Genomic DNA, 25,122 nt, shown 5'->3' with positions numbered 1-25,122 from the left:
TTTTTTTTTTTTTTTTTTTTTTTTTTTTTTTTTTTTTTCAGACTTTGGTATGACCCGAGACATCTATGAGACTGACTACTACCGTAAAGGAGGAAAGGGCCTGCTTCCTGTCAGGTGGATGGCTCCAGAGTCTCTGAAGGACGGAGTCTTCACTGCCCACTCTGACTGCTGGTAAGTCACACCTCGGCAGTTGTTGTGCAGTCTTATCATTCCTAATTAGATTACCGGTGCCCTTCCGATCACATGTGGTTGTATGTGTGTCTGCAGGTCATTTGGCGTCGTGCTGTGGGAGATCAATACGCTAGCAGAGCAGCCCTACCAGGGTCTATCCAACGAACAGGTTTTAAAGTTTGTCATGGATGGAGGATACCTGGACCGACCAGACAACTGCCCTGAGAGGATGTGAGTCAATACAGACACGACTGGCACCAATCTTTATACTTCAACTATATTTTGTCTGGATAATGTGCCACAGTATCTCAGATAGAAGGTATCATCTTGATGACTTCGATTACATTTTTTTTTTGTCGGGGACACAATTATAGTTGTGATTATACTTTTATGGTAAAAACTGATCCGTTTGGAGCACATTGACATAGGCGGAAAATTGTTTCTCTACTAAAGTTTTAAGGTAGCTTTTTCAGCTGATAGACACTTTGAAGTGTCAAACAGTAAATCCGGAGTAGTTTCCTACTGCTCGCTACAGCATGGAAGATTGCTACTGGGCCTTAATCTGATGCTGAATTGGTACAAACTTGTACCACTATCACAAACGTCTTTATACCTTTATGTTACATCAAAAGGTATACATTTTGTCTCATGGGGCCCATTATGTGTCTGGAGAAATTTTTTTCAGTAAGAGTTGAGTGCTTAATTGAATGAAATGAATGGATCAGATGGGATAATATAGTCAAGGGTAGCACACTCTCTGGGCACCCTAGGCTTGCATTAAAGGGTTAAAGCTTTGTGCCTCTTTATCCCCTTTTCCAGGCACAGCCTAATGCAGATGTGTTGGCAGTACAACCCCAAGATGCGGCCGTTGTTCCACGAGATCATCGAGATGCTGCGGGAGGACCTGCACCCGTCTTTCCAGGAGTGCTCCTTCTTCTACAGCGAGGAGAACAAAGTCCCTGAGACAGAGGAGTATGACCTGGACCTAGACAACATGGAGAGCATCCCACTGGACCCGTCGTCATACTCCCACAGAGAGGAGAGCTTAGGCAGGGACAGCGGGCCCTCGGTGGCCCTCAGGGGGAACTATGAGGAGCATGTCCCCTACACACACATGAACGGTGGCAAGAAAAACGGACGAATCTTATCGTTGCCCAGATCCAGCCCTTCCTAACATTTCCTGTTTCCTAAAATAACTCATTTCTGTATCTCTTATGTTCCTCTCATCATTTTCTAATGATTTTCTTATTCTTGGAGAAGCCCTTCAAAAAAGACACAGATCTCAGGACTTTTTATTTTCTTCCTCATGGCTGCCGCACACAGGCATGCAAAGGATGCAAACATGGTGTAACTCTTTTTTTAACTTCCTCCCACAACACATGGACTTTCTATTACCGTATTACCTATCTATTGTTTTTCACTATTGCCACGTTTCCTGGACTCCTTGTGATGGAAACCGAGAAAGGAAAAAAAACTGTGAACACAACAAACCTTAGACAACCAAGAAGGCTGCTTATGCTCAACCTCCTCAAGACTTGTCCCTCCTCCTCTCCTCACCAATCTGCATTTCCACATTTCTGTGCTTTTTTTTTTTTTTTTTTTCCCCTGCAAGTGAAATCTTGTTACTCAGAGAGTGGCCTTTTTGTATGTGGCCTATAAACAAAGAGAAGTGTCTATCAGCGCTTATACTAATTTCCTTTTGAACAATGACTTAATCAGTTTGGAACGGTGGGATGTCTTTCAAAGACTTGATCATAGAACAAACATCTATTCCTAGAGGAATGTGTTCTTTTTGTTTGTATTTTTTTGGTTCTGCAGAATTCCAAACTACACACAGATTTGTTGGGTGTTTGGTGAATAGTTTTAATTTATTTGCTTTTATTATTATTTTTTCTTCTCTTTTCCTCTTCTCTTTCTCAGTTTTATCTCTGTGTCCTCACTATTATGGCTGAAGGATATTTAAACAGTTAAGAATTGGACAAAAGAGTTCCTCAGACTGACCAATAGCTGCTGCTTTGATATATTTTAGTGGGTATAGAATTATATAAAAATATATAATATATATAGTATATATGGAATATTGGTATTTATGTACCAATATTTCATATATAATATATGACATTTTGATGTTTTTGTAAATAGTTCATATTTGTAATATCTTTCATCAGAAGCTTTGCTAGTATTTTGTTTTGCCAGGTTATTTTTCTGGTTTTTTATTTTTCGTATTTTTATAGCCCCAGAAATCACACTAATCTACCATCAGTGCTCTGTGTGTCTTAGGCCTCCAGTCCCCCAGTGCTCTCTTTCCATGTGGATGGGAAAGGAGAAAGACCCATAATATTATCCACTCACCTCATCATTTTTTTTTTTTTTTTTGTAAATGTTGTTCCCACTGAGAGCTGCCAATATTTGTAGGCAACTTTACTACAACAATGGAAAAAAACAAACAATGAAATAACCAAAAGAAAAAAGCTTTATAAAAGGGGAATGAGGTATTTCTAGGTGAAAGTGCACCTGATGTGTGTTTGTCTCTGTGTCTGCGGTCTCTCTCTGGTCAGATCACGCTGTAGCTGAGCTCTTCATGTGTTTGTTATCGCAGGTTTATTATGTCCTTCAGGTGATTGTGCTGGTCATCAGTGAGGCTAGAGAGTGTGGAGAGCTTGTCCTTTGTCTGGTGATTGTACTTCCTCATGTTGGCGTAACAGTGATGGTTTTTCAGTCAGTGCTGCTTGGATCAGGGCAGGGTGGGGAATTAACACCGGCTCTAAAACAAATGCAGGTGAAGTAAAATGATGAGGCCCTTTTGTTAAAAAAACAAAAAAAGAAAAAAGGAAAAAAACAACAACGCCCTTTTAATTTAAAGAGACGGTTGCATTCCCTTCCCATCTGACCTGGGAGCTCAGCTCAGGGCCGAAGTGGTAGATGGAAGGTTCTATTAAATTCCCCTCTCATTGTAGTTTTGCACACACCTCCTGAACGCTCTCCCTCAGTCTTCCTGAGGCTTCCCGTTGGTTGCTGAACTCAGTGCTCCAAATCAGGCTGTTGGAAATTTCCACATTTTGTAGTCAAGGGACTGGAGAGAAATACGGAAAGTTCCAACTGTGTTCAGAGTCCACAGCAGGTAGTGGAGAGAGAGAGAGGCAGTTTCTCTCTGTGTGTCTCTCTCTTTCTGAGAGAGACAGGGAGTGTGTGAGTGATTGTTAATCCTGTTATTCTCTCTGCTATCACATGTAGTTAGGCAGTCAGGACATGGTGTGCAGCAGTCAGGACATGGTGTGCAGGAGCTATTTCACTCAGGTCTGTCATTCCAGGATTTAGTTGGAACTGCTTGTTCCCTCCTCTCTCTCTTCCCCCACACACAACACACACACACACACACTTTGCCTGCCTGCTGGCAAACCTGAAACCATCACTCCATCAGATTCAACACATAAACATGAAAGACTTTGTTTTTTCTTTTTAATTATCAAATATCTGAAGGTTGCCCCTCATGCCAGGAATCAAAAACATTCCTGTCAACTGTACCCTTACACAAAGCTACAGAAAAGTTGGTTGCTGACCCCTCATTGTGTGTCTTAAGATCATTAATTCACTATTCAGAGCCCAAAGGCCATCAGTTTCACAGCAGATGCTCCGTAAGCGCTCCTCTCTCACACTCTAACCACAGCAGTTGATGACATGGGAGGTGTTAGTCAGCAGACTTTTTTTTGTCTTTTTTTTTTTATCTGGACACAGACCGGCATGGTTGCCAATCTAGACGAACAGCATTCAGCACTTATAGTATAGCCAAAGTGTTGGCAACTTTCTGTCAACAGTGAGAACCCACAGAATCAGAGTCAGAGAAAGCAGAGAAGCTGCCTCCATATTTTACCAGTGCCTTCTCAAAGAGCCACGTCCAGGCTAGTTATATCGGCTAGTAACACACACACATACACAGGCCTCTGTGCTCTCTCTGTATTTTCTTATGAGGCATAGAGGGATACAAATCGAAGCTGCATCTACATTTATGTTTTTAGGGTTACAACTTTGTTCTTTGCTGTTCTTTGGGGCAGTTTTATTTTATTATTATTTTTTTTTCTTTTGAGCTTGTTGCCAGCTTAAGGTTTGAACACCAACGTTCACCTAGTGCTTTAGCGGCAACACTGTGGATTGGCCAGAGTCTGTGCTGTTGTGCACCCAGAGGCGCCTGAGGTTGTGATGTCGATTTTAGCTAATTATTCTGAAGAGTTACAATCTTGGGCTTTTGTACTTTGTAAATAATCTGTGACATAGTTTGGAAAATAAAAGCGGAAAAAAAGATATATAAAAAAAATAATAATCTGATGCCCGTCAGTTTTGCGTACATGACAGAAAAAGGGTGGACCTTAGCTGTGCTGCAGTTCCACACTATATACTAATACTACACTTTTCTCTTACTAGTAAACTGTTTTGGCAGTTAGGACATCTTTGTTTACACTACATAGCATACCCAGTTAAAATTAGGATTTAGTATGGAAGTGGGACATAGCTCTTGTTTCCACCTTGACCTAGGTTGCTTATCTTGTGGTGGTCTTCACACGCATATGCAATTTTTAATTAATATGGTGCCCATATCTTTGAAATACCAGATATTTATTTTATTATGATCATTGTCATTGTATAAGAAGAACACAGTTAGCTTTTTAGTGAAGCATTTTTAAGGTGTTGTGAGAGTGGAGCGATGTAAAGTCCTAGTTTATTATTGTACAATTGGAGTAGCTGTTGGTGAGCAGCAGGAGTGCTAGTTAGTTAGCTAGTTAGTTAGTTAGTAAGTAATTGTCGTCGTCTTTGTGTTTGGCCAGAGTCTACCTCAGTGCATATGGAGGAATCAGTCTAAAAAGCCTAAATCATCCCCGTCAGTCTCTCAATATCCCATGATTTCAAATAATATCACTTTATCGTACATTACCAACACTGCTGATGAATTCCCTTCCCCTGTGGTTAACCCCTCTGCCTCCTTTGTTTCTCAGTTTTCTCTTCTTCTTGTGTCTCGGGGGAAGCCGTCATCGACCCCTGCAGTATGTGGGTATTGTTGGGAGCGTCATATTCTGGCCCTTTGTTTTAAAATGTCTTGATTTTAGATATCTTTTTTTACAAGATATACAAGTATTATTCCTCTCCTTGTAATTTTTTTTACTCCACCTTATTAAATGTGCAACATCAGGCAGTAAATTGGCATTATATATTTTCAGTTTATAAAATGACTCCCAAGAGGCTTCCCCTGTGTGCTGGAAGATGCAGCGTAGCTTTATTTAGCGTATTCCCCCTTTCCATATACACCAATCCTCTAGACTGTATTTAGTAGTGGCTGTACTGGTTTCTGGGGATGTGACATTAGCATGAGTCCAAAAAAAAAAAGTCTCTTGGCTCTAAATGCATATCTGTGATAACCTACATGCAGCCAAGGCTAACTAAGCTCAGCCCTGGACCCTCATGCTTTTTTAAAGTAACATCTAGACTAAACCTGTTGTCTGGCAGAAAGCCCTACTTTTCTTCTTCTTCTATCAATCTGTCTCTTTGTAGTCAGAACAGTTAGCGTTCAAATCCCACATCTCCTCCAGTCGTTGTCGGTTTATTTGTCTATTTCTCTGTTCTGATTTTTGTTTTGTATGTACATTTTTTCTACTGTGAATATCAAGAAATAACCTTTATTTTCTGTCAATGCCATGGATTGTCTTTTGTTTTTTTAGCTGATCAGGACACTGACATCTGGGCTGGTTAAAAAATTTTAAAGAGGAAGACCCCCCTCTGCAAAGAAAAAAAAAAAAAGCTGGACATGGACAATCCTGTGTGCCATAAGAACTATTAACGGACATGAATTCTAGATTGTAACTTTTCGTCTCAGGGAGGCGGCCTAATGCTTTGTGGTTGGAGGATAAAGAGGACGAGGAGGAAGAAGAGCTACCTACCTACCTTTTATCTACTCTGACTGAAGCGCAAGTTCTCAGCACCCTTGCAAAATGCAAAACGGAGATGATAAGTCCAAGGACAAGTTTTCAACAACAAAAACCCAAACAACCTTTTCATAAATCTGAAATCATTCTACCCCTTTGAAGATAATCAGGAGTCCTCTCTCTCTCTCTCTCTCTTTCTCTCTCTCTCTCTCTCTCTCTCTCTCTCTCTCTCTCTCTCTTTCTCTCTCGGTGTGGACTGCCATCTAGCGGTTGGATGGGAGCGTTGCAGGTCAGGGGTGGCAAAGCAAACAGGGCCCCGACCCATAGTGCCTTGCTCAGACTAATGACCAATGCTAATGACCCACTTGACCCCTCCCACGCAGTCCACTCCCCTCAGAGCAGAAACAGTGTCTCCACCAATCACTAAAGAGGATTTTTTCCAACTCCAAACATGAGATGAAAACATGGGAATTATGTTTTTATGCATTCTGTGTTCTTTAGTTGTAACTGCAGAGAAAACCATTCTCACTGCTTGGTGGGAAAAAAAACTAATGTGGGTTATTTGACAGTTCAAGTCTCTACTCTGCTAAGCTCTGGCTTGCTTTGTGCATGGAAAGGGAATTATCTATACCAGCAGATAGCTTGATAATTTGAATCTCACTGATTTTGCTTCTCATCAGTCTGTTTTGACAGCAATGCCCCAAAGCACATGCAAAAACCCATGATTAGCAACAAGTGATTGCATTACAATTGGGGATTTCCATATGAAATGCATTCAGTTGTTCCATGATTTTTAAAAGAAATGAACTGATTAATAAGCCCTTAACTGTAAATAGCAGCAGATCCCCTTGGTCCCCTGAAAAACAAAAGCAGTTGGTTTCTTTTAGTGAAGTTTAGGTTTGTTTTGTTGAACTCTGATGACCTAAAAAGTGGTTGGGCAGAGCATGCTAGTAACGCAGCGCAGGGTGAGAACAAAGCATTGTATGTATTATTGTTTTGTTTTAAAGAAAAGAAAAAAGTATTACATTTTAGAGATGTTGATTTCTATTTTTTTTTTAGCCAAAGTATGGAGGGCAAATACAATTACTTTTTTCTGACTGTAAACTTTTACTACTCTTGTACATTATGAATTTAACATTGTTATCAATGTAAATATAACTTTTTTCTAAATTTAAAAAGATAGATTTTTTTTTTTTTCGTCTATTTTTCATGACACAACCCACTACACAGAAAAGAGCAGAGTCAAATCTGTCCATGTACTTAACAGGAGCAGCACAACTCCAGTCTGAGGGCTTACCCCTGTGTAACAAGACAAACAGTGTGTGGCCTGAAAGGTTTCACAATGAACCCTGCTCTTAATCCGATGCATGTTCTGAATGTTGTCATGCATTTCACCCACCCCACCCAGCCACAGCAGCATGTCACCCATAAAGCCTTTCTTGTGTCACAAATATGTCACCTATCACAGATGTTGTTGTATGAAATTGTTTCTGACAAGAGACGTTTGTTTAGTTTGCAAATGTTTTTTGTGTGTGTGTGTGTGTGTGTGTGTGTGTGTGTGTGTGTGTGTGTGTGTGTGTGTAGGCTATGTGAAAAACTGGAAAAGACCACTGCACATCCTTTTGAAGAAGAGGAAACGAGTGATAAAATCCTGAATAAGCTAAAAAGAAAACTATTGGTAGGCCTACTGATGGTTCAACAATAATGCATCTTAAAGTTTAGACTGTAAAGCTGGAGGTGTTATTGGAATAGTTTGAAATTTTGGGATACACGCTTATTTGCTTGCCGAGAGTTAGACAAGAAGATGTATACATTGTTAACTAGAAGAGAGAGTGCAGACCTGCGCCAAGTCCATGTCCTAGCTCGCAAAGTTAACGAAAAATAATGTGTAAAAAAGAATTTCTGTAGCCGCCTCGTGATTCGGATCCACTCCGAAATGTTATGGGTTCTTCCTTGGACCATGCTACACCCTTCCATCTAGTTTCATGAAAATCGGGCCAGTAGTTTTCTTGTAATCCTGCTGCAAAACAAACAAACAACAACAAACAAAAACAAACCACACAAACGGAAAACACCCTCCTTTGCTTTTTGGCGGAGGGAATAAGAAGCTGCAGCTAGCATCCAGTTAGCTTTAGCTTAGCACAAAGAATAGAAACTGGGAAACAGCTAGCCTGGCTCTGTCGAGCAGTATTTTTTGTGTCATAAACTTTGTTTATTAATTATTACATTGACTCTGTATGTAATGGGGCTTTACAATTCTTGCAAAACGCGAGCGGTGTGAACATAAATGTAAGATATGAGAGTGGCGCAGTTCTTCTCCTCTAACTCTCTGGCTCTGCCAGTAAGCAAACAAGCGTATTTTTCAGAATGCTGAACTATTCCCTTTTTATTAAAGCGGTTCAGCATAAAGGTAAAACCCCTTCAGCTATGAATTAATTAAGTACTGTCTGTCAGTAGTGTTATGATGAACTGTTCATATTTGTGTTATTGATTAGGAAGAGAGACGCCATTGTTTAAATATAGACAGTGGGCGTTACAGGTGTGGTGACCCTGTTGTTTGTTAGATGACCAATCTGAGGAAAAGCAGCCTCTTCTTTAGTTTAAAGAGTCATCGGTCCAGTGGTCTGCTCCAGTTTGTACACCAATACCTTATATTTATCGCTATCCTGTTCCCTGTGCTGTATGTTGTTTAAATCAATGGAGTTGTGTCTGTGTTGTCCTCTGTTGAAGTCTTTACCACAGCTTTCTTTGTCTCTGATCGCTGCTCTTCCTCTCTGTGTCCTTCAAGTCTTTCTCTCCTAAGTGCACATAGGTGATCCCCAGAATGCTGTGTGTAGTCTTGCAGGATACCTCTTTATTAATGTCATTTATTGCCGATGAATATGCTGATGTATTAATTTTGGGATTTGTTGTGTATACATTATGTCGAGACATCGGTTGTATGCAGACAGCAGGTGTATATGTGTGTATGTACAGTCCGAAACTCCTGCAACCCACAGAGATCGCTTCATCCCTCACACTGGATCCAAATGTGCCATTATCTTTATGTATCACATATATCAACATATACAACACACACACACACACACACACACACAGACAGACACACAGACACAGAAATACATGCATATTGTACAGGATCAAAAATGTGCCATGACTAAATGAACGCTTGACAATTTATTTTTTCTATGTTTTCAAAGGAGAGCCAAGTAGTGACATGTACAAAAAATGTTGCAATGATATGAAAATAAAAATCTTGCTGTGTGTAAATTATTCAACAATTAATTGTTTATATTAAAATTATGAATAAAATTATTGGAGAATACATGTCTTCTCGTGCTTCTTAACTATGAACTGAGGCAGGTAGCCAGAAAATTCTCACCCTTTTATCCATATACAACCATATAAATAATAATCAGTTCACTGATGAAGACTGAAGATGCTAATGAAAGCTCTGAGAAACAGCTATTAAATGGAACTTGAGATGTATTTATTTTTGTCAAACTAGATTTGCCCAAGTATGCTACTTGTATACAATTTTGAGGTACTTTAGTATTTCCAGTATTTTTTAAGATTATTTTTTGGGGGCTTTTCCCTTTATTTGATATTGACAGTGGGAGAGAGATGGGGGATGACACGCAGCAAAGGGCCGCAGGTCGGACTCGAACCCGGGCCGCTGCAAAGGACTCAGCCTACATGGGGCGCACACTCTTACTGGGTGAGCTAGAGGTCGCCCCAGTATTTCTATTTTATGCTACTTAATACTTTTACTCCACTACATTTGTTTGACAGATACCGCTCATATTATACAGTACTGTGCAAAAGTCTTAGGCAGGTGTGAAAAAATGCTGTAAACTAAGAATGCTTTCAAAAATGGAAGTGTTAATAGTTTATTTTCATCAATTAACAAAATGCAGTGAATGAACAGAAGAGAAATCTAAATCTAATCAATATTTGGTGTGGTCAAGACAGCATCAATTCTTCTAGATACACTTGCACAAAGTTTTTGAAGGAACTCGGCTGGTAGGTTGTTCCAAACATTTTGGAAAACTAACCACAGATCTTCTGTGGATGTAGGCTTCCTCAAATCCTTCTGTCTCTTCATGTAATTCCAGACAGACTCGATGATGCTGAGATCAGGGCTCTGTGGGGGGCCGTGCCATCACTTCCAGGACTTCTTGTTCTTCTTTACGCTGAAGATAGTTCTTAATGACCTTGGCTGTATGTTTGCGGTCGTTGTCCTGCTGCAGAATAAATTTGGGGCCAATCATATGCCTCCCTGATGGTATTGCATGATGGATAAGTATCTGCCTGTATTTCTCAGCATTGAGGACACCATTAATCCTGACCAAATCTCCAACTCTATTTGCAGAAATGCAGCCCCAAACTAGCAAGGAACCTCCACCCTGCTTCACTGTTGCCTGCAGACACTCATTATTGTACCGCTCTCCAGCCCTTCGGCAAACAACCTGCCTCATGCTACAGCCAAATATTTCAAATTTTGACTCATCAGTCCAGAGCACCTGCTGCCATTTTTCTGCTTCCCGGTTCCTATGTTTTCATGCATAGTTTGGTCGCTTGGCCTTGTTTCTATGTCGGAGGTATGGCTTTTTGGCTGAAGACCACGTCTGGCCAGACTTCTCCGGGCAGTAGATGGGTGTACCTGGGTCCCACTGGTTTCTGCCAGCTCTGAGCTGATGGCACTGCTGGACATCTTCCGATTTCGAAGGGAAATAAGCTTGATGTGGGGGACACGGTGGTGCGGTGGTTAGCACTGTCGCCTCACAGCAAGAAGGTTGTGGGTTCGTACCCCGGTTGGCCCGGCCTTTCTGTGTGGAGTTTGCATGTTCTCCCCGTGTCTGTGTGGGTTCTCTCCGGGTACTCCGGCTTCCTCCCGCCGACCAAAGACATGCGGGCTAGGTTTATTGGTGTCCCTAAATTGTCCGTAGGTGTGCATGTGTGAGTGAGTGGTTGTTCGTCTATGTGTGGCCCTGCGATGGACTGGCGACCTGTCCAGGGTGTACCCCGCCTTTCGCCCGACGTATGCTGGGATTGGCTCCAGCCCCCCCACGACCCTGTGCGCGGGATAAGTGGTTGACGATGGATGGATGGATAAGCTTGATGTGTTTTTCATCTACTGCACTAAGTTTCCTTGGCCGACCCCTGTGTCTACAATCCTCGACGTTGCCCGTTTCTTTGTGCTTTTTCAAAAGAGCTTGAACAGCACATCTTGAAACACCAGTCTGCTTTGAAATATTTGTCTGGGAGAGACCTTGCTGATGCAGTATAACTACCTATACACTAGAATTGGTTGTTCATACACTTGACTACAATCCTACAAAATCCCTGACTTTTTGCAAGTACCTATAAGAATTGATGCTGGTTTGAAGGCAAAGGGTAGTAACACCAAATATTGTGATTTATATTTTTCTTTTGTAAATTGATAAAAAATAAACAAGCATTATTTATATTTTTGAAAGCATTCTTAGTTTACAGCATTTTTTTCACACCTGCCTAAGACTTTTGCACAGTACCGTATATACCACAAGCACAGGTTTGCATGTACAATATATAAGATGACCTTATAAATATGATTGCACTGCTTTACATAAAACTAGCCAACAGTGTATAAATAGTTAAAATCTCTACCTCGACCAGCTACATCTAAATGCTGCTTACAAGATAATGCTTCTGTAATAATAATCCACATGATATAATAGGTATGTTAGGGGCCATTTGGCCTCCAAAATTAGTACTTTTACTTTTGATACATTTTGCTGATAATACTTACCTACTTTTACCTAAGTAAAACTTGAAATGGAGTATTTTTAACTCTGTTAGTGCTACTTTTACTTAAGTAAAAGCTCTGAATACTCTACTACATCCTACATCCACTGCACAACGTGCTTTTTGTCTTCACTAAGTTCACCCATAGACCTCTTGCTGCTGCATGATCAGATCACACGATTTTAGTGCCTTGCTCAAGGGCATCTTGACAGTAGTTGAGAGGGTTAGTGTTTCCTTTGCCCAGATTTGCCCAGTGAGTCAAAGATTCAAACGGGCTCCCTGTCATTTTAATTCTCTTATGATGCAATTGCAAAAGAAATAATGGAATCAACCTATTAACCTTAAACTTGGCAATTTTGATCAGAATGCAATATATTTTTTATGTTTATTATTTATTTTTATATTTCAAATATATATATATATTTTTTTTAACAATTTTAAATTCTACCACACTTTGTAAATGTTTGTTTTTTCATGCATTGTATGCCCGTGCCCTCCTCACTGTTTGTGAAATGTATTTCAGATTCAAAGTTGTTCGTAACATCCGGCCTGTCAGCTAATTCATGTGAGCCTCTGCGTTCATTCACACACTACCGTAAGATCTCAGAATAAAAGATGAGAAGCAGAGATACAGCGTGCATCAACGTGAAATTCTGATGAAGTTATGCTCTGACTGTAACCACAACAAACACAGCTAGTTCCTCCTAACCCTGTTCCTCAGGGCTGTGCGGGGGGAGCACAAAGCTGCAAAACATGAAGATGCACAACACAAGAATAGAGATCAGACTAATGGAAGTCATAAGATAACACTACAACTCAATGACGTGTGCACTAAATCACGAATGCATCGCCTTCAGTTTAGTGGAATTTATCTGTCACAATAAAAATATTTGTAAGAGTCTGTGAGGTTTATTGCCAATAGGTCACTGGTTGTCAGCAGAAGATTTCACAACGTGCACTTATCCTATAGTGCTGTGCTACCACTGAATGTGTGAGCTGCCACAACACATTTTAAAGCAGCGGCGATGTGTGAAACTGTATGCGTGGGCCATTCAGCAGCACTTTGTTCTCAGCTGCAAATAAAACGAGAAAAAGAGGAAGCAGGGTTGAGATCCTGTGGCTGGCTGCTGGCTCTCTGTGAGTCAGTTTGAACAGCGTACACCGTCAGGCCTGAAGGACTTTAAACCATCTTTTCTCTGCTCTTCTGCTTTGTTTAGGTGAAAAAAGAAGATTTACATGCTGCCATCTGTTACCTATCATCAAATGTAAGTAGAGTTTATGTTGCTTTTTTTGAGTTTGGAGTTTCAAACTGTGATCTACACACAAAGGCCCAGTTCTTTCCTTGCATTTGTCTATGCGTTGTTTAAAGTGTGAGGTATTTTTCTGCAGTAGACTTCTGTTTTAGGACATCATAACTCGCCTTCTCTGTGCCAGTGTTCTGCCTTCTCTGTCTGTGGGAAATTAAGAAGACTTTTCCACTTGATGTGCAGTGAGCTGAACTTGACAGTCATCCGTAGTTACACTTGCGCAAATTAAGAAGCGCAATGGTTGCAACAATTGTCAGCCTCTGTGTCTTGTAGCTGGAGCAGTTAGAGTTACACTTTCGTTTGTGTGCTGTGTGGTGATCATTCCTCTACACAGTTATATTAATCTTTTTAAAAGACCTTACTTGCTTTACTTCTTGAGAAGATGTAATGATTCATACCACTGTGACTCAGAATAAGTAAAAAAAAAAGACAGCATGTATCATTGGCCTATGCTTTCATTGCGTATACTTCCTTCTCTTTTTCTGCCTTATTTCCTTAAAAAATGCATCTTTAAACTGGTCTGGAACAGTATAACATGTTTTCTGACATTTCTGAGATCTTAGACTATTAAAATACACAACACCTCCCTTTCAGGGTTTACAATTATTACAATAGATTACTATTGTTTTCTGGCTGGTGAGTGAAGCAAATCTACCAGCCACTTGCATATTTTACCAGCATTTGGCTAGTAGATGGTGCTAATTTTGAACCCTGTTCCCTTTACCCTCTCTGCTCACCCCGGTGTCACCCCAAACACCCATTTCTGACCTCTTCCTTGTTTTCTTGTCATCCAGCAATCATCTTATAAAATGTCTACAATGAAGACATGCCTTAACTTTTTATCAGAAACTACGAAATTCGGGCGGCTGGGTAGCTCACCTAGAGCGCACACCCATATATAGAGGTTACTCATAGACGCAGCATATACATTGAGTACCTGAAGCTGTTGTTTTCTAACACCTGCCCCTGCTCCTGATGGTCTTAAAGTAAAACCTAAAGCTTAAAACCTTGTTTGGAGTGACTCCACTCTTACACTGTATCCTGACAAGTTGATGAAAGCATCATGACAAAAGTGTTCAATATCCAAAGCAAAACATTTTCATGCCTCCTTTTCTTTTTCCACTGTCACCTTTTTTTTGTTGCTTTCCTGCTTCTTTTCTGTCCTTTTTTTGGGGAGGTAATCCCAACCAGCAGCTCTCTTGGACTCTCTCTCCCTCTTTTTCTCTTTCTCCCCTCCCTCCGTCCCTCCTCTCTCTCCCCCACCCCCCACCCCCTTCTTCTCGCTGGGTGCCAGAGCTCCAGTGTGAGCGAGCTCCAGTTCCAGCTGGCCTCCCCACTGCGCTACTCGTATGGCGGACTCTCCTCTTAACAACTCCTGGCCCTCCTTCTCCAAACTCTGGATGAAGAGATGGTCCTTCAAGAGAGGTACCTGTTTTACATCTAGATTACACTTTAGGTGTTTTTGGTTTTGTTGGGTAGCTCAGAGGGAACATTTAGTGGATAAAACTGGAACGAGAGAAGAGGGGGTTGTCATCCAGTACAGGTCGTGGACTGGATGTGACCTCTGGTGGAGGTGTTGGCTGTTGTTTACCATTTTGAACTGATTTGGGCTTGTGGTGAGTGAAGGTTGCTGTCTATCAGATAAAAGTTTTTTTTTTTTTTGCAAAGCTCAGAGAGTCATCTCTAACCCTGGTGCATTGTATAGGATGTGAGAATGCACATAATTGCATCTATAATTGAGAAAAAAATTAAGTGTAAAATGATCATTTTGTATGATGATACTGACTAGCGCTGCCACTGTACCACCTGTAGAGCCTAAATGAAGGGTTTTATGTTTGGTGTAGCATTGGTGTGAGTTTTAAAAAAATAAATCCATTAAAAAAAAAACTGAGTTCACTGAGAAAAAGACTGACAAGTGGAGCTTTATAAACACTGCAGACTTGCAATTTTTTCAGTTTATCCTTGTCTATAGCAGGCAGAGCTTAAATTATTTCATGCTGTTTGTTCCCATGCTGTTATCTTTAGAGGAATATGACATTTTTTTAGACATAAAGAAGCCGTGTAGGATGCTTCCATTTAGCTTCAGCCGTGCTGTCTGTGTAGCTCGGAGCTTTGACACACTAGTCGGACCGATTTCTGATCAAAGAGGATCTGTGAGATGACAGGTGTTTTGATGTATGCTTCAACCTCAGATCTAACAGGCTCTGTGTTGTGTTTTCACACACACACACACACACACACACACACACACACACACACACACACACACACACACACACACACACACACACACACACACACACACACACACACACACACACACACACTTACACTTTTACACGAGTCTGTGAATCATCAAGGTACTGAATAGTCACCGTGACCTTAATCCAAACACTTTTTTTGAAGTATCGAATAATATGTTTATCTTGGATAAGTTACAAGTGTGATTTTTACTTTGTTATCTGGGTTTTTTGTAGCTGGGTAATATATAGGCTCTGTGTGTGTGTGTGTGTGTGTCTCATCAGAATGATCTTAACGATACATAAAAAGGTCTTTATTGTACTACTGTCTCTGTTGAAAACACATCTGTAGACTACCTTTTTCTAAATCAATTTGTTTTGTCATAAACTTGTCATGCAATCAAATGACCATATCAGATGATGCCAGAGTTCCTCTTGTGATTGTCATAGAGCTTTGGAAACATATGTCCAGTGTGCTTTGTGGTGAACATGTGCATGTCATTTCCTTCTTGTCACAAGCCCATCAAACACAAACAGGGTTACATACTGTGGCACACAAATCTGTCATCTACACTCTGCGTGATGTATATTACATTTCTTATACATAATTGTGTATGATATTTCTTATTATTTATACAGATTCAAAGTTGTGTTTACTTTGTTGGAACCACTGTTCTCCTTCAGTTTTAACAAAATACTAAACTGTTTAGTCATTTTGAGGAAAACTATATAAGAAAGCACTGCACCACTAGAGCTTGTATTCATTATCAAGAACAATTCTCACAAACATGGCTTTATTTTTTACTCTAAAAAATCAGCTTAAGTTAAATACATTCAGTAAAATAGTTGATTGATTGGTCAAGACAAGTCAAGTCAATTTTAAAACTTTGTCTCAGAGGACTTTATCTGTGCAATATATGTAAACCCTCTATCCTTAGACTTGAATAAGGAAGGAGTCCACAAAAACCATTTACCACAGTTGTGGAATAAGAATATAGAGAAAAGAGGAACAAATACAAGTAATATAAAGTACAAGAATTATTATATTGACTAAATATTAAGTGTAATAATTTAAAGAGTTTTGGGTGAAGTGTTAATGTAATTTGGTTATTTATTAATTATATAAAATAAATACTCATTAGTTTTAGTAGCAGACCACCTTTGTTATGTGGAGCCAAACTATTGGGAAAACAGCTGACTATGTATGACAGTGCCAAAATGGTTATGGAGACACACGCGCTGATGTTTCGTCCTTGTGGGATGTATTATCAGATATGAGAAGCCAACCATAAAAGGCTACAGCAGCACTACAAGACAGCATCAAGCAGCCACTGCTGTATCTGTACCGAGTGTCTGAGTTTACACTTAACACGAGTGGGATTTGGATGCAGACAAATTCTCCCTGCGGCGGGGACACTGCCATCCCCGCAGCCTCAAGGAGTGATTTAGTAATACAGAAAATAGATCCACAGTGTGTCTGTCTCTCTGTTTATGTGAGAGCATCTCTGGCTGTGGCGCTGAAGAGGGGAGTGGATGCTGCTGGTTTATAGCAGGACATGGTGCAGGACTCTGAGTGTGGCCTGCCTGCACTTGATCTCACTGCACAACACAATAGTGGTCAAGGAGTGAGCCACACAAAACAATCTTCACCAACACTCGAATTAAAAAAGAAAATGGAGATTATTAGTATTATATGTAAGGAAAGCTATGAAGTGAAATGAACGTATATATAGCATAATATCTTTTCTGTTTTCAAAGCTGCTCTTATTAATGTGTGTATATCACCAACACATCGAATAACTATGTGTAACGTGAAAAGGGTTACTCCACGTAGCAATTTATGATCTTTTAGCCCACAAATTTAATGTTCAGTCTCACTGCTCTCATCGACCTTGTTTCCAGCAACTGTGGGCAGCTGTTTTTGGCAAAAGAATTCTGATAAACCCACTGTAGGCTAACCTGCCCAGCACCAAAGAGCAGACAGACACAGTTACCGACCAGCTGGTGAACAAAGTGGAGCAGCTCAAGAGAAGAATATAGTGAATATTGAACACGACTAATGCTAATGTTGCTCCATTTCTGTTAGACGTGTAAACAAAAAGGAGAAACTTAATTAGATTTTTAAAAAGAAACTTAAAAAAAAAAGCTTGTTTCTCTTTTATAGTTCAGAGAGTCAGAGCAGCATTTCTTTCCCCATTCCTTCATTACTGAAATCACAGATATAACATGGCATGTATAGCATTAGCAGCAACATATGCAGTTTACACTGGTCATGGTTAATCAGAAAATGTACCTTCACAAAGGAACAGAAACAGGGCAAAATCTATTGAAGGAGCATTGAGTCAGGCCCTGTGGAGCCAGGCTGGCTTAGGGTAAGGCTTGGGTTCACAGCTTTATGAAATGAGGCTTATGTAACCTGTCATAGCTGCAGCTCTCCCCTCCTCAGATGGGCATGGTGTGGCTGAAACCTTAACAGTGAACATGACATACTTAGACGCCTGACCAGACTTTTCAGACACCACGGGACACTGAAACATTTGTTTTCCATTCAAGTAAAATGTAAGAAATGTTCCAACTACACTTTTTTTTAATCTCAAATATGTGATGCCAAACTCCATATATGCCTTTGTACTGTACTGTAGTTCCTTCATATAGCATGACTTACTGTAGAATATTACAATATTTACCACAGGCAAGCAGCTTCTCAGGCCACAGAAAGCTCTGTGAGGGAATAATCTCCAGCTCTCCACCACTGACATGGAGACTAATGCAGGCCTCACCAAGCAGTTTGCGATGATGACAGTGGTTTGTGGCATCATGTGAATCCAGAAAACTGTTTATGCAGTGGAAATGTAAAGGAGCTTTCAGTGAGAGGATGGAGAAAAAGGGCAGTAACTTAGCTTTTCTTCCATCAAACACAAATCGCTGAAATTGTTTACACAGGTGTGCAGCTGTTAAAATCAGCTACGTCTGCCTTCCTGTGTGTTCTTATTCTCCTTGTGCTACTGTTTAAGTTATTGAGTTTCCAGCAAATGTTTATAACTCACAAACATCACATCCATTATCTTTCAGCATCAGAGTGCAAGCCATGTCAGTCCTGTGGGCCTCCCAGTGCCCAGATTTGTGTCCAGCCTCATGCTCCCAGCGAGACAGGATCTTCCTCCTCACTATCCCCTGCCTCTATCTCTGAGGATGTCTTCTTCGGTAGTACCAATAAAGACCAGGTAAAGCCCTTTGTATTGTTAAATTGGAAATCATTTGGAAATGTTGTTTTCTTTCCTTTTTTTAACCATGCTAGCAGCCTGGCTGTAGGGATGGCAATGTCTGTCAGTCTAAAATATCTCATTGGTACAGACATTCATTGTTCCCAGACGATGAATCCTCTGACTTTGGTGAACCTCTGACTTTATATATATATATATATATATATATATATATATATATATATATATATATATATATATATATAGTATTTAGCACCACCATGAGATTAACATTTTGTTTTTTTATTGAAAAATCTATTCAAAACTATTTGATGGATTGCCGTAACATTTGGTTCAGACATTCGTGTTCCCAGGGATGCATTGTAATAACCATGATACTTTGATCTTCCATCATAAGGTTCAATTTCAGTTTGTCCAATTCTATAGTTTATGACCAAATACCTGCACAACTAATGACATTCCCATCAACCTAGTACCTCCACCTTGTGTTTAGAGCTAATTAGCAAATGCTAACCTTCTTAAATAAAATGACAAACATGGCCATAAAACATTTCACCTGCCAAAGATTAGCAACATAAGCACTGTCACTGTGAGCATGTTAGCATTTAGCTAAAAAAGCGCTTTGCCTTAATACAGCCTCACAGAGCTGCTAGCGCGGCTATAGACTTACTTACGTTACTTGAATTTTGGATTGGTGCTGGATCTTGTTTATCTACTTTCTGTTCTCCATGTCTTTCTTCCTCTCCCCTTTGTTTTTAAATCCTACACATTTCTCCCTGCTTGCTGAGTTGCAGGATGCGTGTTCAGTAGTCAGTGACTACGACTGCCCCTGTGTGGAGGTGAGCAGCAGTGTGGAGGACCTACTGGGCCTCAGCTCTTCTCTCAGAGACTCAGAGTACTTTAAAGACCTGCAGGAAGAGATAGCGCCTTCCACAGTAACCACAGTCCCAGAGAGCAAAACCCTAAATGTTGGCCCACAGGTGTCCCTAAACACAGACAGTCCTGCCATCAACCAGCCTGCACAGACTTCTTGGAGCACACTCTCCCCTCAGGACAATGCGCTATCTTCCCTTTATTATATACACCCTGCAGAAGAACTTCATCAAAACTTTGTGGTCACTCAGCTAAGTCCGAAGTTATTGCCAGGTTGTACCATTGACCGCGGTGACGCCACAGGCCCTGCAGTAGGGCTTAGCTTGACAATTAATCTAAATGGACTGTTGGGATCAATGGAAACAGCAAAAGGAATAACAGGACCAGAGGAAGTAAAGGAGCAACCCACTATGGATTTTGATGGAGAATCAGACCTGGACAGCGTTCCTATTTTAGTCAGATCCATGTCAACGTCTCGGAGGCACAGCTGGGGTGTCCCTTTGTCCCCCATCAACCTGGGGAGGAGGTAAGATGGATGGATGGATGGTTGTAAATGATGGAAAGAATTGGAGGGAGCAATCTCATAGATGAATGTAATTACACCCACTGCACTTGACTCATGACTCATATCTAGTCTTTTTATATGTTTTTACCTGAAATAACCTTTCGCTTCACTTAACATTGCTCATGGTCACTCTCAAAAACAACAATAAAAAAAAAACATGCTGCGCTCAGTGTTTCTGGTGGTTTAGTTGGTTGTTCGTTCACTGCTTCTTAAACAACGCAGTGCACCAAAATACTTAATGAAAAGCAAAACCAAAAAGCAACCAAAAATAAACTCGGGACATAGAGTGTCTCGCTCAAAAGTTTTGTTTCCGTTAATGGATACATTTCGCTGCCTGGTAAACCCTCTGCTGTGTGTGTTTGTTGCTATGCTGTGCTAACAGACTGAGTCTGGATACCATGGCCATGGACAGCGATGGAGAGGGAGAGGATGATGAGGAGGGACAGAAATGTCTCTTCCAGTCGACCCAGCAGACCTACAGCTGCACAGCATGTCCTGGAGAGAAGACAGATGACTCCAGGCTGACGGTCCCCTGTCCAAGAGCCAGGGTCACTAGCATGGTAATAAAGCAACAGTGACACAATATACATATTATTATCAACAAAACTTGTCTCAAGACCAAAACTCCAGCTCTAGCTCCGTACCCATCAGTTTCCACTGAAGACAGAAATCCTTCAAAACATGTAACATGTCGCTCAGTGCAACAGTGTGGCTCATTTAGTTTGGCAACATTGGAACTCTAATAAGATAGATCAGGCTTTTGCACAGATGATACAGATCAATTAATTGTTGTTGGTGGTCTTGTCATGCGATTTTGTTGACAATAAGAAAATTAATAAGCAGGGGGTTTGATGGTTGGCCACAACTTGGATATTTGAAACTAAATAACAAAAGAATGAGTCTTTGTGTGATGTGCATAATATAAAAATAACTAAAAGATCAAAGTGTCCAAAAATGACTAAATATAAATTGCTAACTAATAAAGGCCATTGTAAGTAAAAGTATTTGAGCTGAATGTGGGGAAGTTGTAAAACAGATCAAACGTGCATGTGATGTCTAGTGTATTTATTCTTTCAGGCTGGCGGTGGCAGGCATCTGTACTCCCGCTCAGAGATCCTTGCCACAGACGAATGTTCCCGCGCTGCACACATTTCTCGTGTTGTGCAGACATCCAAACAGGCCGCAAGGGCAGCAGGAGGTGAGGCTGAGTGTTTGTACATGTAGAGTACATGTTAGTTTACTCAGCAGGCAGCTATTTTCATCATATTTCTCATGAGACCTTTGCTTCTGTCTCTTCCGCAGCAGAGGAGTTTGACCCTGAAGAAAACTTACATTCTACTGAAGGACATATGTAAGTGTGCAAATCAATTATATTTAAACTTGCGTTAGGCTACACACCCCTTTGTTTCCTTTCTAGAGGATGCTTCAGTGTGATTGGCAGCCCAGGTTTAATGATGCTAAAAAGAAACAAATACTCTCCAAACTCCTCTTGTGTGATGCACAGGAGGCAACTGTTCCCTTGTGTCCTGTAAATAATAACTGCAGCTTTTTAATGGTTTAGTACAATAGTTCACATACAGTTTTATAGTTGTAAATTGTTATAGTTTGGCACAGATGTCTAACTCCCACGTAACTGGGCTTCCCCCATTCCCTCCTGGCATTTCTGCTCCATGTCATATTTCTGCAACCTCCTCCTCCCACAGTCCTCTCTCCCAGCTCCTTAGATGGCCCCTTCAGTGTGTGTGTGTGTTTGTGTGTGTGTGTGTGTGTGTGTGTCTGTACTCTGGTGATTGTGTCGACACAGCAGACAAGGAGGATTCTTCTCTAAATTGCAAATTGTTTGACACCCAGCTCCCAACAGTCTCTCTCCTCTCCTCTCCTCTCCTCTCCTCTCCTCTCCTCTCCTCTCCCCTCCTCTCCTCCTCTCCTGTCCTGTCCTCCTCTCCTCTCCTCTCCTCTCCTCTCCTCCTCCTCTCCTCTCCTCTCCTCTCCTCTCCCTCTCCCTCTCCCTCTCCCTCTCCCTCTCCTCTCCTCTCCCTCACAGGCCCACTGAGCCTTAGTGTTTTGTTTGTCTTAGGCTGATGGTACAGAAAGTTCTGCAGGAGCTAAAGCTGTACCATGGGTAAGTAAACAGAAGAGGGAGGTCTGCTTGCTCAAACGCTCGTCCCAGTCTTCAGAGCAGCAGCAGAGCCAGATTGTGACCAGGGGATAGCACTGCGCTGTGTGGGTGTGTGTATGTGCATGCATGTTTTTGGCATGTGTGTTTGCATGTGTGTTTGTGCACTGACACTGTGAGCCATCATCCCTGAAAGGGTCTATGGAACACTAGAGTTTACCTGACAATGAAACCCAGCTGAGTGAAACACATCATTTATGTAAAAGTGCACTTTTGGCTAAACCATATTATACACTCATGTTGTCTATTCACTTGCTGCTTTAAAAGTCTCTGGTTATTTATGGTTAATATGTGGTCCAGTTATCAATTGAAACTGAGTGTCTCTCCACATTGAAACCTTCTCATTGTCCTCCCCAGAGCGAAGCAGAGGAACATCAGACCAGACACCAAAGTTTCAGGAAATGTCACTTGGTACGAGTTCCTCAATAATGAGTAAGTACTGTCCTTATCACTGTTCCCTCATAACTAAAGCTGCAGACATTTTTACAATTATGGAAGTTTTGAATTACGTAAAATAATAAAAATCAAAAACTAATAAAAGCCACATAAATACATGCTCAGTTATTGGTTGCTGTGTGTCTTGTGTATTTGCATAAAGGTGTTTCATTGGCCATCTATAACAGGGCATGGTCAAAACCAGAAGTGTCTGTACAGTGAAGCTCTTGGTTCTGCAATAATGTGGTTTATTTTCATGTAAACAATCCAATTACTGTAAATGTCTCATCACTGCAACTGTAACAATTTAACCAAATCACCCGTTTCTCATAAAGAATTTCATGTGTATTGATTTCCACATTGTCAATCACAAAAGAGTGTAAGAAATATGGCATATATCATATAACTTGCACAAGACAAACACTGTCCTATTTTGACTTTTAAAAGATATTAGTAAAAGAAAAGGTGATGATCAAAATATTGATGAAATTAACAATTTTCAATAAACATTAATGATTATCAAATGTGAGTACCAGATGAATACATTCTGTCAGACAAATAAAAAACATAGAGGTGTTTCTGTATGTTTGTATTTCCCTTTTTTCTTGGTGTGTATTTCATTCTTTGCTTTTTCGACCAGGAATGATGAAGAGGAGGATCGTACAGAGAAGGTGGAGAAAGGCACCAAGGTGAAGAGGACTCTAAGCTCTCTAAGGAACAGGGTGACCGGCTCCTTCAATAAAGATAAGGTAAACCTATACCACACATGGTGCACAATGTCACTATGAACTCATAGTTTAATAGACCATGCTGCCTGAACCGCAATCGCGTTAAAAAGCATTTTAAGAGCTTAGAATTCTGTGCAAAAAGAGACCCAATCCTGAGGTGTAAACAGTTCCCTGGTGTGCATGTTGCTGCACATGCAAGTCACTAATCTACTTACACAAACCCTGTTTGATATCCTGCCTCTGACACGGTTATGCAATGTCATACCCATCCATGCACTCATGTGCCACAGTGAAAGAAAACACACAAATGGGCATGTAAAAACCTCCTGCTGTGTTTGCTTTTCTTGTTCCTCTGCAGGGTAAGAACCGAGAAAAAGAAAAAAAAAAAAAAAAAGGAAAAAAGAAGGTCTCCTCCCCTTCGGCCCCGAAAAAAGCTGCAGAAAAAAAAAGAAGAAAGAAAAAAAGAGGGGGGAAAAGAAAAAGTGTGACAGAAGAAAAACCAAAAATCACTATTTGCATGCCTGTGCTTTTTTCACCAGTGCCCCCCGTGTAGCTTACACACAACGAATGCACAGGTGCTCCGCTCACACACAAACTCGCACCTATTTATACCCATGCTGCTGCATGCATGCTCACTCACCTACTTGTTACTCAAGCACACTGGCAAACAAACAGAGCCACCCCCACATACAATCAAACACACCTAACGAGAAACTGTAATAAATCATAAAAAATTCATGAATTATTCAGGAAATACTCAAATACTCTTTTTAGATAAGAGTTTTTCTGACTTTATTTTATTTGATTACACTTTTTGACATATGTGTTATGTGGCAGATTACATAAAGTAAGCACATTTTCACTTTGTCTTTACAACTCTGTCATAACTTAGAAAGTGATATCCACAGTACATGCCATTCATCATATTGAATGTGGCTTTTCTTTTGCATGTTTTTGCTAAAAGAAGATGGTGTTCCCTTTCAGTTCCTCTTTTAACAGCATTTAAACTTCTGCAGTATTTCATACTGAAACACGCTGACATAGTCTGCAATTCACTCTGCACTTTTTTCACACTGCATCATCACTGTGGGTCTTAGTTTTGCACAACTCAGCTGACTTGTTTAGATGTTTTATCTGATATATTAGCACCATCGTCTGACAGTTGTTTATGTGAATCAACAGCACGTCTTAACTTTGTTTTTCTGGCATGAAATATTCTCCACATTTCTTATATCTTTTGTGTGTCAGGTTGCTTCATCATTGCTTTGTCACATTTTAACAACCTGTAGCTCGTTTTTTCTGTCTCTCTAATGTCACTCCTATGCAGCCTACAGGTCAGCTGATAAGACTGCAATACCTATTGAAAGACCTGTAAGAGGTTTTGTGAGTAAAGTGGAAAAACTCTGATCCAGGAAGTCAGACTGTGATAGTACTTTGAAATAGCAGGAGTAATTCCTTTTATTATAAGATATGTTTAAAAAAAAAAAGGCCATATATCAATGAAATAATCAAGAGTTTAAAGTGATCAAATTGGTGGGGTAAAATCAGTTAGAAAGCGATTGTTGTGTATTATAACTCTAACCCCAGCCTCTGGTAATAGATCCATTGTATAAGGTTTTTGAAAGTGATACTTTTATACTCCCAGAGGATATTTCCTGATTACACAGCCGGACTTATGCCACACGCCTGCCGACATTATTGTAA

The 25,122-nt window shown here is 40.5% G+C and overlaps 2 protein-coding genes across 2 annotated transcripts in view; both read left to right on the top strand.

Annotated features, from left to right (window-relative positions):
* Positions 1-2,994, top strand: part of insrb (insulin receptor b) — an 88,460-nt gene extending 85,466 nt beyond the window's left edge. The window contains exons 21-23 of the mRNA XM_039811042.1: positions 42-171; positions 268-402; positions 991-2,994. Of these exons, the coding sequence (XP_039666976.1) occupies positions 42-171; positions 268-402; positions 991-1,345 (620 nt within the window). The 3' untranslated portion in view covers positions 1,346-2,994. The remainder of the gene's footprint in view (positions 1-41; positions 172-267; positions 403-990) is intronic.
* A 10,150-nt stretch (positions 2,995-13,144) lies between these two features.
* LOC120564913 (rho guanine nucleotide exchange factor 18) lies at positions 13,145-24,264 on the top strand. Its single transcript, XM_039810181.1, has 11 exons — positions 13,145-14,602; positions 18,490-18,641; positions 19,436-20,040; positions 20,462-20,639; positions 21,157-21,277; positions 21,382-21,430; positions 22,157-22,201; positions 22,613-22,687; positions 23,331-23,439; positions 23,777-23,824; positions 24,256-24,264. Exons 1-11 carry the CDS (start codon positions 14,527-14,529, stop codon positions 24,262-24,264), a joined length of 1,467 nt encoding a protein of 488 aa, XP_039666115.1. The 5' UTR covers positions 13,145-14,526.
* Positions 24,265-25,122: the final 858 nt, after the last annotated feature.

The sequence above is a fragment of the Perca fluviatilis genome, chromosome 9, assembly GCF_010015445.1.
Source record: "Perca fluviatilis chromosome 9, GENO_Pfluv_1.0, whole genome shotgun sequence".
Classification (NCBI taxonomy): Eukaryota; Metazoa; Chordata; class Actinopteri; order Perciformes; family Percidae; genus Perca; species Perca fluviatilis.
This window is presented reverse-complemented; position numbering and strand designations above follow the sequence as displayed.

Coding starts and splice junctions, on each gene's coding strand:
- LOC120564913 (XM_039810181.1), top strand. CDS start 14,527: ATGGCGGACTCTCCTCTTAACAACTCCTGGCCCTCCTTCTCCAAACTC. Junction 21,431..22,156: donor CATTCTACTGAAGGACATAT/GTAAGTGTGCAA, acceptor TGTTTGTCTTAG/GCTGATGGTACAGAAAGTTC. Junction 22,688..23,330: donor TACGAGTTCCTCAATAATGA/GTAAGTACTGTC, acceptor TTTTTCGACCAG/GAATGATGAAGAGGAGGATC.